Consider the following 21,475-nt stretch of genomic DNA (forward strand, 5'->3'; position numbering starts at 1 on the left):
TATTTCTACAGTAAGGGAATAAAGACAGTACTAACAATACTATTTTGCAGACTGCATCAGAAATAACTGAAAATAAGAAAAATTACTCCAAGCACAATAAGCTGGGATGTTCTCCAACATACGCCTAAGTAAAATGAGTAAGAACTGCATGGGAGGCACTGCTGTACTCTTTCAACACCTTTGTTCATTTCAACGAGTCTTGTGCATTGCAATTTTGGATCTTTTTCCATTTTGTTAGTCACTGTTAGTGACTAACAGTTAGTCCATTTTGTTCAGTTAGTCCAGTTAGTCAGTTAGTCCATAACTGTTAGTCCATTTTGTTAGTCATCTTTGAGGTTAGTACACTCCATTCTTACCACATGGGGTAAGAGGGGGGAAATAAGGGGGGAAAATTGAGGAAGTTTTTTAACTGCATGTCTTGGATGAATAAACTGAGGAAGTTTCATTAAAATGTTGCTTTATCAAACGGAAGTTGAAACCACTTGTTAACAAATTACAGTTACTTGATCACAATGGCACGTGCTGGTCCCTGTCCCCTCTGTTCAGAAGCTCCCAGCCCCTTCCTTCTCCTCAGTCTTGCACCGGCTAAAGAGCTGATGAGACCCATGGGCAAACGGGAAACTTACAGAAGGGTAAAGGGACATTTTCCCCTTTCCACTTCCTCTCCCCTATCCTGCTCTGGATACAGCCCATGAATTTTTGGTGCAGCTGCATCAATGGGGAAAGGGGAGGGGGATGGGGAGGATAGGATTGGACTCTAAATTTTCTCTCCTGCCTGATATCTAAGTAGCTCTCAGAGGGCCTCTCTAAAATCATGTTAGAACTGTCATTATCTTTATCTAGACCTATTTTTTGGAAAAAAGGAACTGGTGAAGAAGAGTACAGGTTGAGTCATTCATTAGGGTTCTGTTCATAGAACTCATGTGGTTGGCAAAATATGCATGAAAGCAAATCCATTTAAAAAACAATGTCCCTTTGCTCAGTAATTTAAAAACAGACTTGCTGACCTTTGTGATGTTAAGACAGAGTCATTAGGCAGACAATCCATCAATCAGTTTGTCTCCAGGCACTTAGAAAGGCTTCACTCTGAGTCAGCAACCCCTCCCTTCACCCAGAAGAAAGTGATTAACTTTCTTTCATGTGCTCAAGGAAAAGGAAGGGTTGCTGCCTTGGAGTGAACCTGAAGTAGCCTGGAGACAAAATGATTGATGGACTGTCAGCGGCTGCCTTCTCACACGAGGCTATTGTTATTCTCTCACTATTGTTAACAAGGCTATTGTTATTCTCTATTCTGTTATTCTCTATTCACTATTGTTAACGAGGCTATTGTTAAGCAACTGTTTACCTTTAATTTAAAGGGCCCTTCTCACCATGTTGAGATAGAAAAATACATAGATAATTAGGTTTCACCTTTAATCGCTTGCATGACTGTCTCTACACAAGAGTAAGAAAAAGCAGCTTTTTAAACTGTGAGTTTAAAGGGCTGCATTTTTCCCCTTCTCCAGGGATCAGCACATTCCTTCTTATTTGCAGTGACTATTTGTGTTGAGTCAAATTCATGTACAAAAAATCCATGTATTTGGACCTGTAATGTTGTTATTATTTCTTCTCCTACATTTGTTTTAGGCATGAAAAGTGTTTCTCTGCACCTTATATTTACTATTCGCATTTTCTAGGGCCATAACAACAATTCAGCTGTTCAAAAATGCGTTGAAGTCCCATTGTTATATCCAGACCAATTCTGTATCAAATATGAAAATCCATCCTTGACTTGAAGCAGAGTGTATTTTTTAATAATGCTAGCCCAAAGATACATGAGGGCACTAAGCAGCTTACCTGTCTGAAATACGAGCTCTTTGCCTCCTACTCCAGCAGCCTCCAGATTAACAAATGCTCTCACTGATTTAGCCCAAGGGTGTTGTGTAATGAAACCATGACTAGCCTTGATGAGAAGCAAAGATAGAAGATGTTTTAAAATAAAAACTAGCAATACTTTTGAACTATTTGTATTCTGTCAAAATATTAACCAAGCACCATGCAGAGTAAACACAATGCTTATCTGAGAGCCTCTTAACAAAACCAAAAATTTAAGCAACAATACACCACAAAGAACCTAGAAGAAACTCAGAAGGAGGCTAATCACAGAGAGATTGCTTTTTACTTTCTCCTCGTAATCACCCATCTACAATTACATGCTCTAGTTCTCATGGAGAACACAAAGCAGTATCCAGGCTGTATCACTACAGGTGCAAGCTTACCTTTCTCCCCGACATATGAAAGGCCAGTTCAGACAAAATGACTTTCACAAATACTGTACTGTGCTTGCTGAAGCAAGAATAAGCATGTCTCCCCAAACCTGGCATACCAGTATCACATGGGGGAAGAAGCCTAATCATCCCTAATAGTGTGGTTGATAAAGTTGATCAGGGGTAAGCAATCCCCAGCCCAGGGGCCATTTGTGGCCCTCAGGGTCCCCCAATCTGGCCCGCAGGAATCCCCCAGTTTCCAATGAGCCTGGTCCGTCGAAGTTTGTTGGAACCTGCGCAACTGTTGGACATGACCACCAGACATGAGCTGCAGGCCAAGTTAGAGCAAATCTTGTGTTTTCTGCTTTTCCCTGGGCATTATTTTACCCCCTCCCTCACAATGGCCTCTGAACACCATGTGTTTCTGGTTTGGTCTATATGTTTTCACAGTGCAAGAGGTGTGTGGCAAGCATTTCATAGTTCTACATGCCTGTATTGTAGTACTCATGTGTATTCTAAATAAGCTCAGTAAAATTCATTCATTCATATAAGTTCCATCTCTAATGTATTCATTTATGTAAATTTATTCAAATTTGAAATGTAAATCAATTTTTTTTCTGCCCCCAAAACACTGTCAGAGAGATGATGTGGCCCTCCTCCCAAAATGTTTGCCCATCCTGAACTAGATTAATATAACAATAGTCAACTGCACAATTAAGGGTGGTTTGGATATTCTGCTCCTGTCAGGAAAAGGGACTCCTGGAAGAAGGCAGACTGATCAAAGGTAATAACACCTAGTGGTTAGCATGCACATATTGTTTTCTACTCTCCCCTTCTTCTTCACTGAACCAGCAGCTGAACAGGGAAAAAATCTTGGTAGTTTATATCCACTGCCACCATCTCAGGCTAGAGACTGGGTCACTCTGGTGACGGACCAAGAACAACCAACACTTCCTGTCGACTGAGAAATATATAACTTTGCTTTGATGATACCATCAGGTTACCTGATTGGAAGAGTGAAACTCATAATCGGGGGGGGGGGAATCCACAAACATATGTTTCTGGAATAATTTTGGGAATTTCCAGGCAAAGGCTGCTTGCAAAGGATGCCCCAGCAGCTTTTTAGCTGCTGAACATACACAAGAGCTTTTGGGAAGTTAAAAGTGTGCAAAAAAACTGAAAATAAGCAAAATGTGCATTCAGCACAGTTCATAGTGGAGATGAGATGCCAGAAGGAAGCAGTGGAGAAGACATCCATGCACTGATTCTTAATTGCACAGTGCTAGGAGTATTGGGGCATATCATCAAAAGGGCCACGTGTTTCTGCAACTTCACTCCAGTATGGGAGCTTTCACCTCTCTGTAATGGTACTGTATAAATACAGGTTTATCACTTCACTGGAAACCAGATCACTATTACAATACCATATTGACTAATGGTGAATCTAAGACAACATCAGAAATCATAACACAATTTACATCTTATATTTCATCATGTACAGTGCAAAAAAAGAGCCTAACTATAGCGAGAAACCAGGTGAATGTCGCTTAGTGACTTTCCAGCCAGCAAAGGGCCGCATGTGCAACAGTCTGTCCCTGATCACTGTTTTCCTCCCCCTCCCAAGCTTCTGGAGCTGAAGGAAGCTGTACTCCCCTCACCTCCGGGGGCTTTTCTGAGCCTTGCTGAAAAGGCAAAAAAATTGCAAAAAAGACTTTGCACTTGAGTTTCTTAAAGAAGTACTTCACAATTCACTTTTGAAATTGAAAGGACTATCAAAAATGATTTGTGATATGGCATGGGGGCATGTGATATGGCATGGGGGTTTTAAAACTGCACTGCTCATGCCCAAGCACTTAAGGCACATCTAAACTAGCTCCATGGATCCTGATCTAGGTCTTCATGTTTTAATGGATGTTTTATACATCTACTTACTTAATTCTTACCTGCAAGATGCTTTCTTCTGCACCATTGAACAGGAATACAACTGCATGTTTCAAGGGTTCAGGTGACTTTGAAAGTGTCTGCAGTATCTCAAGCATCACAGAACAGCTAACAGCATCATCACTGGCACCTTGAAATAACCAGAAATTTAGTATAATAAATTACTGTTTCAAACTAATCTCTTACAACAAATCTCAAACTCAGATACAGTATTTACGTATTTGGCTAAACAAATGATTCCTTCATTGTTTTCTACATACAACATCAAATATCCAGAAGAGTTTAGAAAATATTGATTCCAAAAAAGCAGAGCATCCTCTTCTCTGGCCAGGGCTGCATATTTGAAAGCACTTCTTATAAAGTTAGTTTGAGTGCTTCCTTTTACTGGTCAGCATTTCAGAAAGCAATAGGCATAACTGTAGGCAACTGTAGGCTCTGCTAGCGTAGAGGCCTGCTGGCGGATGCCAGCACAATGCCAGAAAAAAATCATATTGATTTAGCTTGGATGACAGACAACTAAGCAACTCTGCCACCGAAGAGGCCAAAACAGGGAAAGGATGGGTTAGGTTAGGACATGGGAGAAATAAAGAGGAATTGACATACACTATAACTTAACTCTACAATGGACATGGCCAAACACCAGAAAAATGCTACGTGAATGACAGAGCAGGCACAGCTAGGAGTAACACCATAAGGAACAATATGGAAGGGAACAACAGCAGATAATTACATCTCCTGCCACTAGTACCAAACCCCATGATGCAGCATAGGATACAGACTACATTTGGCAGCCAATTACAACACACCAACACCAGTACAACAGTTTCTGCTGGGGAGACCACAGTTTAGATGAGACAATGTACTGCACAGGACTATACCTTTCTAGCTGCTCAAAGGAGAACTTTGGTGATGGGAACCAAAGTGAAAGGGTACTTAGCACACAAATGGAGCATTGTGCACAAACATCCACTTGTCCCTCACAACATGTATGGCAAAAAATGTTAACTCTTGTCTTCTAAGAATTCTATTCTGTCTCAGGAAGTCTCCACACACAAATACCCAACCCGACTACTGGAACCTCTATTTTGCCACCCCAACAGGAGAAGAGCAATGCACTCCACATAGGTAAATAAATGGGGCAGGGAATCCCATGTTGCAACATACAGATGCTGCACTTCCCTCATGTCTCTGCCCTGGCCAAGTCTCCACTATCAACTGGGTTGCCTAAATATCACTTCCTTTTGCAAAAAATAAGAACTGGGAGCTCTCTTTTGGGGAAGCCCAGAGACCCAACCATTGCTACTGCTAGCCAAATACTAATCAGAACCCTTTCTATTTTTCAGGACTGCACCATTGCTACAGGGGGTTGGTCCTCTGCAGAGTTCCACTGCAGCCCCCCCTGCCCCAAACAAGGAAAGGTAATCTCCCAAGCCACTAGGCCAGGGGTGCTCAATAGGTAGATCGCGATCTACCGGTAGATCGCGAGGCAAAATGAGTAGATGGTGGAGCCCTGTCTCTCCAAACTGTTAATATGTCAGTTTCGTCTAGTGACTAGACGAAACTGACATATTTAGCTGACACTAAGCTGACACTGAAACTGACACTTTAGCTGCTCTTCAGGCATGCAGCAACAAAACTGACGAAACTGACTAGACTCCAGCAGGGGCTCCATACATTAAAGGGGGTGTCTGTCAGACGCTTCCTTCCCCCCTGGTAGATCTCCGGGCCTTGCTGGATTTCAAAGTAGCTCTCAAGCCAAAAAAGTGTGAGCACCCCTGTACTAGGCTCTCTCCTCCAACAGGGAATCACTGTATGTACACTCTGCTATCACCACTCTCCTTCCCAAACACCAAGTATGCATCTCAAGCCAGAAAACAGGTATGACTGATGCTAGTGTCTATTCCTTGTTACTCTCTCTGTGATCAGAAACTAAACAGGAGTTCAAAAATAAAATAAGATTTACTATAACCAAGCAATTTTAATTGTAATTATTGATGTTCAGGAACTTGTACTAGCAAAGAATTACTTCTAGGTATCACATAATTTTTCCACAAACTGGAAATAAGATCTGGGGCTTTCTTGGTTTCAGCTCCCAAAAGCAAACACACATCTGACACAACAATATAATTTCCTTGCATCTCTTATTTTTGCTGCAGCTGCTGCTCCTGCCGTTGTTAGTGTACCTACCTGGTGTATTAGGTACAGAGTCAAAGTGGCAGTTGGACAGGACTGCATGCTCAGCTCCATTTCTGGGTTCCAGTTTAACCACAACATTCGTGATGTTATCATAGTAACTGGTGAAACCTCCAAGGAAGTCAATACTGAAGGTGCCTGTTGGCCTCTGTACATCTACAGAAATCTTGTGGACATTATTGCTTTTCATTTCAATAGCTTTAATTTGTTCCACGAGATAGTTGACTGTTAAGACTTCATTTGCTGGACTTCCAACAGCTCTGGGACCAAATGCAGTAATATTTTCGAGATACGCCCTGTAAGAAGCAAAAAGTATTCTTCAGACACATGCATGCATGCACACTTGATTGCAACATACAACTCTTCCAAACAAATTCTGCTTCCTATTGAAATCAATAATAAAAGGATTAAATTGATGTGTACTGTCATGAATATGTACAGTTTGGGCCTAGTAGCATGTAAAGCCTGAACCAAGCTAAACCAGTAACAGAGAAGTGGCTTGCAGTTCCTAGCTGCAAGGAATTTACAACTCAATGGAAGGTGATAATGTAGCACCTATGCAGACAGAAAGGCGACCATGAATCTCCAGTGGGGAGGGGAAGAACTAAGAGGACTAGCATCCAGCCCCACTTCTGGAAGATTCTGTCCCCAAGAGTTTCTGATTGGACAGTTTAAAATGAGTACCAAGTCACCTTAGTCCTGTTAGCCTGAAAAGTATAAGAACAAAGCCCAAGGGGTGTGTCTTTTGTCCTTGTCTTTTTGGTGTTCTTTTGGTGGAAAAGGTTGTGGGTGCAAGATCCTGCAGGGAGAGCCTGATCCACCAGGGCCAGGAGGCCTCTTAGGTAACTGGGAGCTGAAAGATCTACAAAGGAAAGCTGACCCAGGTGAGAGTAGAGAATAATAGAGATCTCCAGTTAGCTTTCTTATTTTAATGCTGATATGTTTCCTAGAAGTTTTATGCCTCTAGTATTTGCTGCCTTTTGTAACTTTATGTAACCCTATGTATTTAATAAAGTAAAAATCCTTTTACTAAGTTGTTTCATTGTCTGTTGGGGATAAAGGTTCAGAATCCTGCCTAGCCGTTCAGCAAGCTACCAAATCCTCATTGAAGACTAGTAACTTGAGGACTGAGGCTTTAAGTAAAGAGAGTGCCTGCAAGGGAAAGAATTAAGCCTAGAGGGTCTCAGTGTCCCTGGACTGAGACACTGGCACATACAGGGTGGTGGCAGTACTACCGAACAGGGGTACTTGAGGGCTCTAGGGTTCAAGAACCAAGAACTCTGAGCACCCCAAAACCCTGGGAGTGTACGAAGCGTACAACATGTACAAAGACACAAGTCCAGTAAAATTCCTTATCCTATTAGGGTCAAAGGGTAAGGACTGTATTTAATATTCCACTTGCTATTAGAAGCAGAAAGAAGTTCATCCACCAGCCAAAGTTACGCAAAAGTGCTGATAAACCTATTACTAAATTGTAGCTTTTTAAAGTTTCTAATAGATTAACACAGAGCCCAAGCCTATGCATGTCTACTCAGAATTAAGTGCCATTATAGCCAATGGGGCTTACTTCCAGGTAAGTCTGGATAGGATTGCAGCCACAATTACTTAAAGAAATGGCAAAGTTCCCTGCTAATTGGATAAAGAGGCACTTTTAAAGTTGTGTTTCTCTTATATTTAGCAGGGGGACAGTAACTGTCCCAGCACAGTCTTTTCTAGTGGCCATAACTGGTGTCTTTTGAATCTTTTTTTAGATTGTGCGCCCTTTCAGGATAGAGAAACATTTCATTTTTTGACTTTGCCTGTAAACCACTTTCTGAACTTTTTTTGTTGAAAAGTAGTATATAAATACTGTTGTTGTTTAGTAATAGTATGGGAACACCTGGTTACTTTAGATGAATTTAAGTCCCCAAGACCAAATGAACAACACCCCAGGGTACCAAAGACTCTTGTGAATATGATCTCGAGCCACCATCTATAATTTTTTAGAATTTCTGATGATGAGGTGAGATGCCAGACTGAAAAAGATCAGCAAATATTATCTTTGAAAAAGGGAGAATCTGGGAAACTGCAGACTGAACAGCTTGACGTCACTATCCGGAAAGATCCTGGAACAGATTATTAAGCAGAATGTTTGTGAGCACTTAGGAAGAATGGGCTATTTCTAGAAACCAGCACAACCTGTAACAAAACAAGTCATGTCAGTCAAAGCTGGTTGCCAACCTGTTAAGAATAAGTGTGACTAAATGTCCCATACCAACCTGGGAAGAGGTATGAAGTGGAAAACTACATGGCTCTGCTGTGCAACATTTTTAAATAATCTGGATGGCCAAGAAGAGGAATGCTCTTCAAATTTGCAGAAGTGGGGGTTGGGAAACACAAAGTTAGGGGGGTTGGGAGATAACTAACTCACTGGAAGACCAAATTAGTATTCAAATTGATCTTGACAGACTTCATCAGTGAAGCCACACTAAAAAGATGACATTTAACTGAGTCAAATGTAAAATCCTGCTAATAGGAACAAAAAAATTAGAGGCACAAGGGCAGGATGGAGGAAAGCTGATAGTAAAAAGATCTAGGAGTAAGGCAGCCCAATCCTAAATGATGAGAAGTGCTGGCAGCGCACATGCTGCCCCGGCAACAGCTGTCACCGTTTATGTGCCATAAAGCACACTGCAGTAGTCAGGGGTGAAAAGGAGCCAGTAGGAGGGTCAGAGGCCCTCCAGCAGTAAGTTCCCTGATAAGCAGTGGGGAAGCATTCCTGGGTGGTGAGAGGCAGTCAGGAAGGTGGGGATGGCAGGAAGGCAAGGAGCGGGTAACTTGCTTTTGACACTATTCAGTGCTGGATGGCCTAGGATTTTCTATGATTATGTTTTTCCACCCATTAAAGCGCTTACAAACCATTACAGAAGAAATGAAAGATGCAGTCCTACACTATCTGCTCAAGACATGTCTTACTGATGTTGAAAAGGCTTATAGCTGAGACAGTATGAGGACTGCTGCCAATGGCAGTGATTCTCTGCATGTATGCATAGGTACTTAGAAATATGCAATATTGAAATTGATATGAACTCAAGATGGACCAATGGTCTAATTCCATATAAGACAGCCTCACATGGTCAAATGAGCATGTTGAAGCCTGTCCACTGTTAGCTGGCCACCTGTGACCTGATATGCACTATGCAAAACATAACTATCTGCTTTCAAATAACTTAAAAGGCAGGGGAGCCTCTGGAAGGGTACCCCCCCCCCAGCCCTTCCATGCATAAGCCGATATGTGCAAAGATTGCCAACCGGTCAGAAAAATATCAGTATGGTTAGTTTTATGCTTTGGCAGCCAAATGCCAAAGGGGGTGTCTTAGAAGTGAAAGAAATGGACCCATCCTTTCCCCTAAATCCACTGAAAGTATTCAAGGTATTGAAGAGAGGCTGGGTCTTGTTTCACTTTGTTCAGGACTTGAGCAGAAGGGACAAGGGGTGTGAGAAAATTGTACTGCTTAAGGCTTTGTGAAAATCCAGAGTAGACTGAGCCAGATCCTGCCTTTCCTCAAGTTGCCCGATATGTGAAGGGGATGTGGCAGGGGATCAACTGTGACAAGTAATGACTACAATGACAAGCCAAAACACCTGCAGTCCTAATGAAAGAAAGGAATTGTTTAGTGTTGTGCTTATCTTCAAAACTCCTATCATTGGGAAATTATGGAGCTCAGGCCAGATTAAGCTATAGTTGTGAACACAACCTATGCCTGTCAGATGCAAGGGAGGGCACCAGGATGCAGGTCTCTTGTTGTCTTGTGTGCTCGCTGATCTGGTGGGCCACTATGAGATACAGGAAGCTAGACTAGATGGGTCTTTGGCCTGATCCAGCCAGGCTCTTCTGATGTTCTTATGAGAAGGCTTTCTTTACATCCACAACTTAGGGCCCCATCCTATGCCTGCCTACTCAGAAGTAAGTCCCACTACAGTAAATGTGGCTTAGTTCCAGGTAAGTGTGGATAAGATTGCAGCCTTAGAGACACACTGAGATGACAAAGCAAGATATTGCATGCATCCAATATTCCTACATTAGCACACTCACCAGACAGGCACAGGAGTGAACTTGGTGAACTTCAGCCCAAATGGTTAACTTGCAAATGGAACCACATAGGTAAATATGCATAACAACAAACACAAACTAAAAGCAGAATATAAGGCTGGGAGACTCTTAAGCTGCAATTTAAGCACACTTTCTAGCACACTTTGAAGACAATGGGACTTACTTCTGAGTAGAGGAGCATCGGGTTGTGCTCTCAGTATTTAAATACTTGCATCCAAGTGGAATTGGCAGGAAAGCCTTCTGAGAAACGCCAGTGGTCACTTACCGGAGCAAGTAACAGGAGCTATGCATGGGCTCTAAGCTGCCACTATAAATGATAGGAAAATTATCCTGAAAATGAACCGACTGAGAACACCAAACTGACACTACTCCAGTCAAGCAAGACTGGCGCCAGGTTTTGTTCCTGAGACGGGGAGTTTTGGAGGGCGCATAAGGACATGCGTAGGCAACATAAGCAGAGGAAAATATTTTTGTGCAGTACAGCGCTGGGAGGATCTGGAAAAGCCCTGCTGGTTCCCAATTCATCACAATCACAAACGTGGATTCAAAGCACCTTCAAGTCATGCAGGCACTGAAAGGGCAGGGGAAAGTGCATCACCCTGCCTGTGAACAATGCAAGGGTGAGGAGGCTATGAGGACAGGGACAGATGCTGTGCACATTAGCACAGTGCCATCAGTGATACGTTGCCATCAACAGCTGTAGGGCATATCTTGCAGAAGAAGGGAGGGCAAAGGACACCTGCCAAACGTCTCTGGCTGCAATCCTATCCACATTGACTGGAGAGTAAGCCCCATGGACTATAATAGGGTTTACTTCAGAGTAGCCAGGCATAGGACCAGGCTCTCTGTCCTACACACGACTGAGAGCCCAATCCTGTGCACGTCTACTCAGAAGTAAGCACCATTATAGTCCATGGAGCTTGCTCCTAGAAAAGTGTGGGCAGCCCGAGAGCCCCACAACCCTATGCATGTCTACTCAGAAGGAAGCCTCACTGCGTGCAGGGAGCTTACTCCCAGGAAAGTGCTAAAGGGAGTCTTCTAGCCTGCATCCATCCCCGAGGGCTGCAGTCCCGTGCACACTTTCCTGGGAGCAAGCCCCGCTGAACATGACGGGGCTTACTTTGGAGGAGACCCGCGCAAGCTCGCTGCCCTTACCTGGCGCGGAGGGCGCTGAACTCCCGCGGGCCACGCGCCGGCCAGCCCAGCTGCCGAAGGGAGAGCTCCACCAGCCCGCGCAGCGCCAGGAAGTAGAGCGGCAGCAGCAGCGCCGCGCGCCTCTCCGGCAAGAGCCCCCATCGCGCCGCTCCGGCGGCTCCCGCGGGCTTCTTCCAGTCCCGGCCGTCCTCCTCCTCCTTCTGCGGCCGCGGCTGCTGCGAGGCCTGAGTGCGGAGCCGCCTCACTGCGCCCACCGCCACCGAGCCCCACTCCATGCTGCCTCCGGGCCGCCGCCGCTCCTGCTCCTGCCCCGCAGCCGGTGCCGCCGCAGGACCAGCGCGCTTGCGACAGAAGGTCAGGCTTGCTCGGCTGGGAGCTGCACGCCTTCACTTCGCCAATGGGAAATCGTGCAGGGTCACATGGAGGAAAGCATCGCACGCCCCGCCCGCTGTCAGTCACCGCCGCAGCCGGGGACTCACAGCGCAACCCTATGCGTGTCTACTCAGAAGTATGCCCCACTGTTGCTCAATGGGGCTTACTCTCAGGAAAGTGTGCATAGGATCGCAGCCTTACAGCGCAATCCTATGCGTGTCTACTCAGAAGTAAGTCCCATGGTGCTCAGTGGGGCTTACACCCAGGAAAGTGTGCATAGGATCGCTTTTAACCAAAAACAAACACCCCTACTGATGGGGAAGGGCAGAAGAGAAGTCAAAGGAAGGCAAGGGCTGCTTCTATGCCAGGATTTAGCCCATGGCAGGGCCTATGAGAGGAATTTTATCAGGGAGTACAAAGTTTGTTCTGGGCCCCTTCCCCAAGGGGGAGGGGGCAATGGGAGCAGGCAGAATAGGGTAGGGAGAGGGTGCTGACAGCCACAATAGTCTTTGGAGCTGAGGTCTACCTGACTATATGGCATTGGCAGCTAGATATATATTGAAAACCAAACACACTTCTAAGTCTCTCTAAAATCTCTGAAATATAGAAAATCCATTGCAGAAAAATAGCATCATCATATTTAGGCTCACACTAGAATGGACCAAAATGAACTTCTGCAGCAGCTGTAGCCCCACAGCTGGGTCCCTGAACTTCTATACACTCCTTCGTGCTTATGGGATCCACAAGCCAAAGAGCTGCTGTGGCAAGCCAGTTTCCTCCCAGATTTGATACTGTTAAGAATGGCCATGGATGCATTCCTGGGCCTGGTGTGCATGGCTTGCAGCAGCAGTTAACACTGCATGCACCCCCCCCCCCATCCTAGGCCCTGAGCCCTGGAATCTGCTTTCAAGCACCAAAGCGGAATCCTGCCAGAGGGAAAGTTCTGATTATGTATGAAACATGTACTCCTGTTAACTGGGCTGAGAGGAACTTGTTAAGCTTATCTAAGATTTATAAATCTTAGATAAATCTTAGATAAGCTTAACAATGTATGCTTAGATAATTAAGCTTAGATAAGCTTAATTATGTATGAAACATGTACTCCTGTTAACTGGGCTGAGATTTATAAATCTTAGATAAATCTTAGATAAGCTTAACAAGTTCCTCTCAGCCCAGTTAACAGGAGTACATGTTTCATACATAATCAGAACTTTCCCTCTGGCAGGATTCCGCTTTGGTGCTTGAAAGCAGATTCCAGGGCTCAGGGCCTAGGATAGGGGGGGTGCATGCAGTGTTAACTGCTGCTGCAAGCCATGCACACCAGGCCCAGGAATGCATCCATGGCCATTCTTAACAGTATCAAGACCAACTGGCCTTCTTCACCCCAGCAAAGCATCTTTTACACCGCAGGATGCAGTACTTTTTTCCTAATGTTAATGAAATCTTAGGCCTTGGCCTCTGAGCATCCAACTTGGAGGCAGGCTGTGCAGCAAGGCCTCTTCCAGTTTGAAAAGACACTTGCCCAACAGACTGAGGCAAAGAAGGAAGGCCCACAGCCAGAGAGACACACCAGGGACAGACTACACTTGCTCCCAGTGTGGAAGGGATTGTCACTCCCGAATTGGCCTTTTCAGCCACACTAGATGCTGTTCCAGAAGCACCATTCAGAGCGCGATACCATAGTCTTTTGAGACTGAAGGTTGCCAAACAAATGAAATCTTATATGAAATGTTAAAAAAAATCATTGTGCCAACCTGAAACAAGTAGCTGGAGAGAATTTGCAATCAAGGTGTCCTTGGGCCAATTAACTACTCTGGGAAACTCGCTATCTGAAGAGATGAGGGCTGGCCACTCCCTTTATCTCACAGATACAGGTTTCTCTGGTATGGCTGCACCAGCTAACAACCAACACGGCTTCAGATAGAAGCCTACAGTTTTGGTTTTGCCCACTTAGCCTTTTCTGTCAAAATCTACAAATACATATAAGTGGCAAAAGTTGTTTTTAGTGCTACAAGTAGTATTAGTAACTGCGTAACTGAAATTCCTTATCATTCATACCATGGAACTCCAAAAGTCTTGTGAGAACCTAGAAGAATTGAGCAAGCAAAGGATAGTACAGGTCCAGCCTATTTATACACAGATTTGACTCAACAGGAAAGGCCCCTGCAAATGAGAGAGAATGTGCTGATCCCTGGAGAAGGGGAAAATGCACTCCTTTAAAATCAGTTTAAAAAACTGAACAGTCCTTTAACAATAGTCTCCTTAATGAGAGGGGGGGCAGCTGGCTGACAATCCATCAATCCTCCTTTCTCCGGGTGACCCCTCCCTTCCCCCTGAGCATGTGAAAGAAAGGTGATCACTTTGCATTGGTGAAGAGAGGGGCTGAGTGAAGCAGAGAGTGTCTTCTCAATGACTCTTATCTTATATCACAAAGGTGAGCAAGACTGTTTTTAAATCACCGGAGGAAAGCAACTTTGTTTTTTAAATTGATTTGCTATAGTGTGGTTTTTTTGCCATCTTTTTGCCAGTGCTTGGAACAGAACCCACTCAAATAATGAGGTTCAACCTGTACACCAGAAAGAGGCATTCTGAATAGTACAAAATAAGGATGGATGGATGTCTTTCCATCTAAGGCTAAAGCTACATTGTGTGGTGTAATTCTAAACAATTCACAGCCCAATCGTGAGCTGCCTGGGGCCACAGCCTCTGTGGCACTGAGAACAGCTGCCACTGGATCCTGTGTGCCCCATGCTACTGTGGGTGGCACCACTTTTGTCCCCTTCTCCCGGGTAAGGTAAGTGCCTTGGAGCTACTCACTTTACTTTTATGTAAAGGCATTCCTGTAGGGCACTGTCATGAATAAGTTCCGGTTAGGCCTAAATTGGCATTAAAAGCCTGAACCAAACTGAGAAAGTGTAACTGAGAAAGTTGCTAGTAGCTCACAGCTGCAGGCATGAGGGTAATAAAACAAAAAGAATGGAATGTGTTGTCTCTCCTTTGATGGCCAGAAAGGACAGATAATAGAGTTATGACCAATTAGCGAGCTTGGCATGGAAGTGGACAAGGAGCCTCCTTATCAGGGGTGATTGAGTACAGCTGTGAATCTCCAGTTAGGAGGGGGAAGAATTATGAGGAGTTAGCAACAAGGCCAACTTTGAGAAGATTCTGCTTATTAAGGTTTCTGATTGGGCAATCTAATAATTATGGACTTACCTCAGTAATATTAGCATAAAGGTATAATAATGGATCACCAGGAGGTGTGGTTGTTCCCTCTTGGACAGAGAGTCTTGGGTGTAGCACGACCTGCTACTCATGTAAGCGCCATTGTCCAGCATAGGCACCTGGCCTCATAGGTATTCCTAGAGCTAAGTGATCTGGAAAGGGTGACTGACCCAGGTGAGAGTTAGGTATTAATAGAGATAGCAAGCTAGCTTTATTATTTTATTGCTGATACATTTTCCTAGACGTTTATGCCTCTAGCATTTGCTGCCTTGTTGTAGAGTGTGTAACCCTACATTGGCATCCTTCAGTCTCGGGAGACTATGGTATCGCACTCTGAATGGTGGTTCTGGAACAGAGTGTCCTCTCCAGTGCGCAAAACCTGGGTAAAGTAGATATGGAGGATAGAGTGTTTCCCATGCAGCAAATCCCCCCTCTCCACGTCACTGAAATGGTCCAATGGAAAGGTAGAGGCCAATACGGTTGGTTCCAGTGGCATCGCAGGAGTTGCCAGAACGTGACTGTGTTCAGCCATGATTTTGTCATGTAGGGGAGGCTACAAAATCTTCTTTGACCCCAGGTAGCAGATATATGCCTTAGCTATGCTACTAACTGGGGGGGGGGGAGGCAGCAGAGCAAGTGGGTGGTGAGCTGCTGGGGTGAGGAGGTGGGTTTCTCCCAATTTTTACTTTTTAAAAAACCCAGGTGTGATGTCACTTCCGGTGGTGACATCACTTCTGGGGCAACGTTTTGAACTTGGCACCGGGCTACACAATCATTAGCTACGCCACTGCAAGTACTCATTATGGTCTAGCACCTTGAGGACTGAGGCTTTCATTGGAAAAGAGCTCAGTGCCTGCAATGGCTAGTAGTAAGCCTAGAGGGGCTCAGTGTCCCTAAAGTGGCACATACAGGGTGGTAGCAGTACTACCAGGTTAGAGGCTTGAGGGTTTTAAGGTTAAAAGAACTAAGAGCCCTAAGTCTCCTAACTCCCCAAGTTTATGACAGGCACTGAGCCCTGCATGAACCGGATCCGGTGCAGCGGAGCTCCACAGACCTGCCTCTCGCCCGCCCCCTCCCCGCTCATGCCTCCCCATCATGCCTCCCCTGTCCTCTCTCTGCGCCCTGCTGGCCTCCCCCCTCTCCGAAACGCCTCCTCCCTGCCCCCTCCAGGCCCCTGCTTACCGTGCCACAGCTCGGCAGTCCGTGAGACCGTCAAGCGGCAGAGGCTGGGTGCCCGCCCCAGCTAGGCTAGCACAAGCGGCAGCCTGGCTGTGAGGCTCACAAATAATAATAATAATAATAATAACAGGTATTTATATACCGCCTTTCTTGGTCTTTATTCAAGATTTTATTCAAGGCAGTTTACATAGGCAGGCTTTATTTAAATCCCTTATTAAATAGGGATTTTTACAATTTGAAAGAAGTTTCTTTCAAGAACCACTACGTTCAGGTGTTTCATTCCAATCTGGCTTCACATTCTGGCCTCCATCCTCCCACGCTCAGAGCAGATGGAATCGCTCGGCTTCAGCTTGTCAGCTGCTTCAAGGTCGCATGGTGCCAGTGGCCTCGAACTGGCGACCTTTGTGGATGTTATCTTCAGGCAGATGGAGGCTCTACCCTCTAGACCAGACCTCCTGCCCTGACAAATGTGCCTTTTGGCACGTTTGCAACAGTGCACAGCGGCACGAAGCTGCAGCGCCAAGCCCAGGATTGGGCTCTCAATCCACTGAACATAATGCACAGGACTGCATTGGGATTAGCTGCCTAAACCTTTTGCTAAACCAAACATGTACAAAAGGGAAAAGGCAGGGTAGGAAGGGATGCCTGGATTGCTGGCAATATTTCAAAGTTTCCAGTATTTCCAGTATTTCAGAGTTGGTTTACTCTACTACCAAGTATTTGTCATTTCATATTCATGGGATGTGGTCCCTTTGAAACTGATGATGCAATAGAATCAAAGCAGGCCTCAATACAGAAGGTGGTTTCATGTTTCATCACAGGTTGAGTGACAAGATAAGGCAGCCTGGAATTTGCATGTGTATAGTTTTTTAAAAACCTATTTAAACTTCAAGCTGTTTTTCATGATGGGCAATGTAATCAGCAGGCATGGGAACTCAAGTCAGGTTACTCAAGTCCAAGTTGCAATGAACACATGTTTTTGCTGACTCACACAGACTCAAGCACCTACCACAATGACTTGGGTATTGGCTCAAGTCTGAGGCCACTGACTCAGCACTCTGTCCCCACACATGCAGGCTTGAGTCTCTGTGTCTGTGTGTGCTTGCTTATTTTTTTTTCCCCCTGCATGAAAGACCCTGTGGAGCCACCATTCAGACCGGGCAAACAGCCAGGAGGCAGGGAAGGGATAATGTTTTGGTTTTGCATGGAGCAGGAGGGGGGAGGCAGGCAGGCAGGCGCAGGTGCTCTTGTCTAGAACCAATTATCATTGGACAAAGGTTGATTTTTTTCTTTGGAAGAGGGAGGGCAGGAGCCCAAGAGGGTTCTTGCCTTAGAATTGGCTGGAGAAGCCCAGGGAGGGGAAGGAGGCAGGGAAGGGGGGGAGGCAGTTTGTAGCTTTCCAGTCCATGACTCCATTGTTACTTGGAAGGAAGGAGGCTCCCTGAATGACCAGTGCAAATGGGACAACTTCTGAGTAGAACTTCAAAGGATGGGTCATACTGGTAAGTCTCTCAGCTGCTGTGTGTGACTTTCCTCCCTCTTGACTGTCCCTGCTCTCACACAGTTCATCCCACCCCCTCCTGCCTTACTTACATACGGAATGGGACAGCAGGAGAGTGTTTAAAGAGAGCTCTGACACAACACACATATACGCGCACACACCCCAGCAGCAGCCCTGTTTTTTCCCATGGGTGGCTTTTAAAGGGAAAGATTTGAGACTCAAGTTTTTTCCAGTCATTAAACCCTTCTGGACAACTCAAAAAGTCCACCCATTAGGACTCATTTTCAAGAGTCCAGGGCAATATTTGCAACTTGACTCAAGTCAAGCTGCACCAGATTCTCCCATCCCTGGTAATAAGCACCTGCTTTAAAAATTCCCTCATCCGTAAGCATGCCTCAATTCTTCTTTTTGTATTCTATTTTTCTATTTCTATTTTTCTTTTTCTCTGTCAATTTCCAGGGTCATGTTCTGCCGTAATCAAAAGATGGAGCCTGGAAGGGACTGTGTAAGTAAGGGTGGGGATTTGTAGACAGGAGCAAGCTTGGATTTTTTAAAATTTGTTTTTAGTGCTTTCCATTAAGATCTATGAACCAAAATTTTTTAAAAAATCTCTCCTCTAATCAGTGTTGTTGTGAACCATCAAGGTGTCATGGACCATCAAGGGCACTGTGATGTGGTTTCCTCGATTAGAATCTTGCTTTCCTCTGAAATCACTGAGGACCCAACCCTATCCAACTTCCTAGCACCTATGCAGCCTTGCCAACAGGGCATTTGCTGTATCCTGCTTATGGGAGATAAATCCTGGAGGTCTTCATGTCAAGGGAAAGTTTTTTCCCCCCTTATTTCAGGTCTGCAATGTGGCTGCATTGGCTCTGGAAAGTTGGATAGGATTGGGCCTTAAATGGCCTTAGAAGAGCCACTCTCTCTCCCCATCTCAGCTTTCATCTGCAATATGTGAATGATTTACAGCCCAATCCTATTCACACTTTCCTGGGAGTAAGCCCTATTTAATGGGACTTACTTCTGAGTAGACATGCATAGGATTGGGCTGATAGACTGGTTGTTCTAATGAGTGGTAGTTGTCAACAGGCTGCAATCAGCAAGACAGCTGAAGGAGAGGCAAACCTTACTTCTCTTTCCCAAATTCTAGGGTCACTAGTGACAGGGCATAGTTTTAGTTTAGGATACTGCAGTAGTATCCTGAGTACATAACCCTAGAGTGCAATACAATGCAAAAGTAGGTGCAGTCAAGTCAATTGATTTCAATAGACATAGACATGACTATCTCTGCATAGGATTTGGCTGTTAATTTGTTTTATATCAATGAATGACTGCCATTCACTGGGGAAAAAGTTTCCCGTGTTTGGGGACAGCAGTTCATTGGAGCAAAATTTAGCTCAGGGTGTCATTATGTTAAACCTGGACCCATGATCTGCAAAAACAATATCAATTTCAGTAGAAATAGTGTTTATAAGATTAGATTTAAATGAGTAGCAGATGGGAATTTCAAAATATTAGAAGGGTATGGGAGAAAACTAGACAATGACCAAGAGTATTTAAATCTAATCTGGAATTTAGGAGGTGTAGTTGGCAGGATCCTTTTTTTTAATCTCGATTTTATAATTTAAATGAAGCTGAGGAGGTGGCGCTGATAAAATTTTCATTCTCTTATTATTTAAACAAGATGGTATCTATATATATAGAGAGAGAGATGTGCTGACTAAGGGCCCAATCCTATCCAGTTTTCCAATGCTGGTACAGCTGTGCCAATGAACATGAATGTGGTGTTGGTCATGTCATTCAGTGGAACCATGACTTTGAATAATTACAGGGTGCTGCCTGACATAGAGTAGTTGTGCTATATTTAGACTGTTAATTGCAATCAAAGGAAAGTTTACTGGAGTCAAAGTGAATTTTAAGTAGTTACAAACCGTGGATATCCAGCTGGCTGCTTATAAAAGAAGTGACTGGCTAGACCATTTGGTTTTGCATATCTATGACTATTTCATCATTTGAACTAGCTGCAGATGGAGTAGAATTTAGGATGTGAGAACAGAAGAAACACAATGTCAGGAGTATTAAGTTCTCCAAATTTTCTCAGTAATGCATGCTTTTACTACACTGGTGAGTCCTACTGAAGTAATTTATAATTAATTCAACATTTAGGGTAGAAGGTATATGTGGTTGGTTCCAAATGTTTTTAGTTTGGCTTGATCCCTCTCCTTGAGAGCCTTGAGATTTCTGTACAATTTTAGTTTTTATTTTAGTGACAGATATTTAATTATTTTTTTACTTTGCTGGCAGGGATCTTCCATGGAGTTTCCATTGAGTGGACTAGATGAAGGCTGAGGTCTCTATCTGCTACCTCCTACCCTGCTCACTTTCCTATGATGGAGCATAGGATAAGGAAACATTTGGCAACCAATGCCAGCATACCAAGCCTTTCTTCCCACTTTAGTTGTTTCTTACCTCGGTTGGACTCAGGATGGGACTTTGCAGGAGGAGGGGCCCCTGTGCTCCCAGAATCCACACAGCCCCCAGCCTGTGGTAATCATGCACAGGCACTGGGCTTGGTTTTAATATGTGGCAACATAGCAGACACATCTGCTGTGTGTGCAAAGCACACTTTGTTAGTCTTGGAAATATGCTGAGCCCCCAAGCCCAGTGCCTGTAAACAATAGGATGTTATGGAGAAGTGCTTCTTATCTATGCTGTGGTTAGCTAGAGCTAGCCAGTTCTCTAGCAGTATAATCTTTGCAACCTTCAGTAATTCTCTTCGTATTGCACGGTATTGCTTCACATGTTTAAGAATGAATAAAAGCCTGGGTCAGGCTGGCTGGGGGCGGACTTCTCTCTCGATCTCACACCATCCCGCTTCCAGCTCAGCTCCCTGCATCAACCCTCTGAATGAACGTCTGCCGTCTCTTTCATTGCTCTGCTCCTCGCTGCTCCAGTTCCCACTCTCAAACCCTCAGAGTGCTTCTGCTTTCTATACTTCCTCAAGCCACAAGGCCCTAAGCCTTGCGTGCTTCCCAAAGCAGCGTAGCGCTGCTACATCTGGTGCCCAGACGTGGGGCCACAAAAAAAGCTAGCTTATCTCACCCGGCACGGGTTATAGAGCTCATTTTCATCCTTCAGGATCCCAACGATAAGCACAGCATTGCTAAGCATAAGCATCGGTAAGTATGGTACCGCTAGGTAAGTATCAACATAAGTACAAGCCTTCAGCTACACAGAAAGATCACTGTAATATTTACAGTTGCTTCTCTGACTTTTGATTCTGTTATATCTGTCTTCCTATCAAAAACTGTGCTCCTCAGCCAGAGCCACCAGGGCAGGAGATGAACTCCTAAAAGCCTTCCTCTGTGTTCCTCCAGGTGCTCCTAAAAGCCCTTTTCTGTCAGCTTGTATTTTTTCTCTTTTTCCCTCCTCTGCACCAGCCCAGCTGGAGCAAAACTGGGGGAAGGCCGACAGGAGCCGAGGGGCATCCGGTTTGGGACTCCTCATCCCTATGGGATGAGGATGGGGAGGTTAGAGAACAACAAGACAAAGGCAGAGTAGGAGAAGAAATTG

The 21,475-nt window shown here is 44.6% G+C and overlaps 1 protein-coding gene across 2 annotated transcripts in view; it reads right to left on the minus strand.

Annotated features, from left to right (window-relative positions):
- Nucleotides 1-11,998, minus strand: part of ERMP1 (endoplasmic reticulum metallopeptidase 1) — a 35,393-nt gene extending 23,395 nt beyond the window's left edge. For both annotated transcript variants that reach the window (XM_066618373.1, XM_066618372.1), the window contains exons 1-4: nt 11,629-11,998; nt 6,375-6,676; nt 4,190-4,317; nt 1,837-1,942 (exon numbers count right to left, since the gene is read on the minus strand). In XM_066618373.1, the coding sequence (XP_066474470.1) occupies nt 1,837-1,942; nt 4,190-4,317; nt 6,375-6,676; nt 11,629-11,903 (811 nt within the window). In that variant the 5' untranslated portion in view covers nt 11,904-11,998. The remainder of the gene's footprint in view (nt 1-1,836; nt 1,943-4,189; nt 4,318-6,374; nt 6,677-11,628) is intronic.
- Nucleotides 11,999-21,475: the final 9,477 nt, after the last annotated feature.

Source organism: Tiliqua scincoides, chromosome 2 (genome assembly GCF_035046505.1).
Source record: "Tiliqua scincoides isolate rTilSci1 chromosome 2, rTilSci1.hap2, whole genome shotgun sequence".
Lineage (NCBI taxonomy): Eukaryota > Metazoa > Chordata > Lepidosauria > Squamata > Scincidae > Tiliqua > Tiliqua scincoides.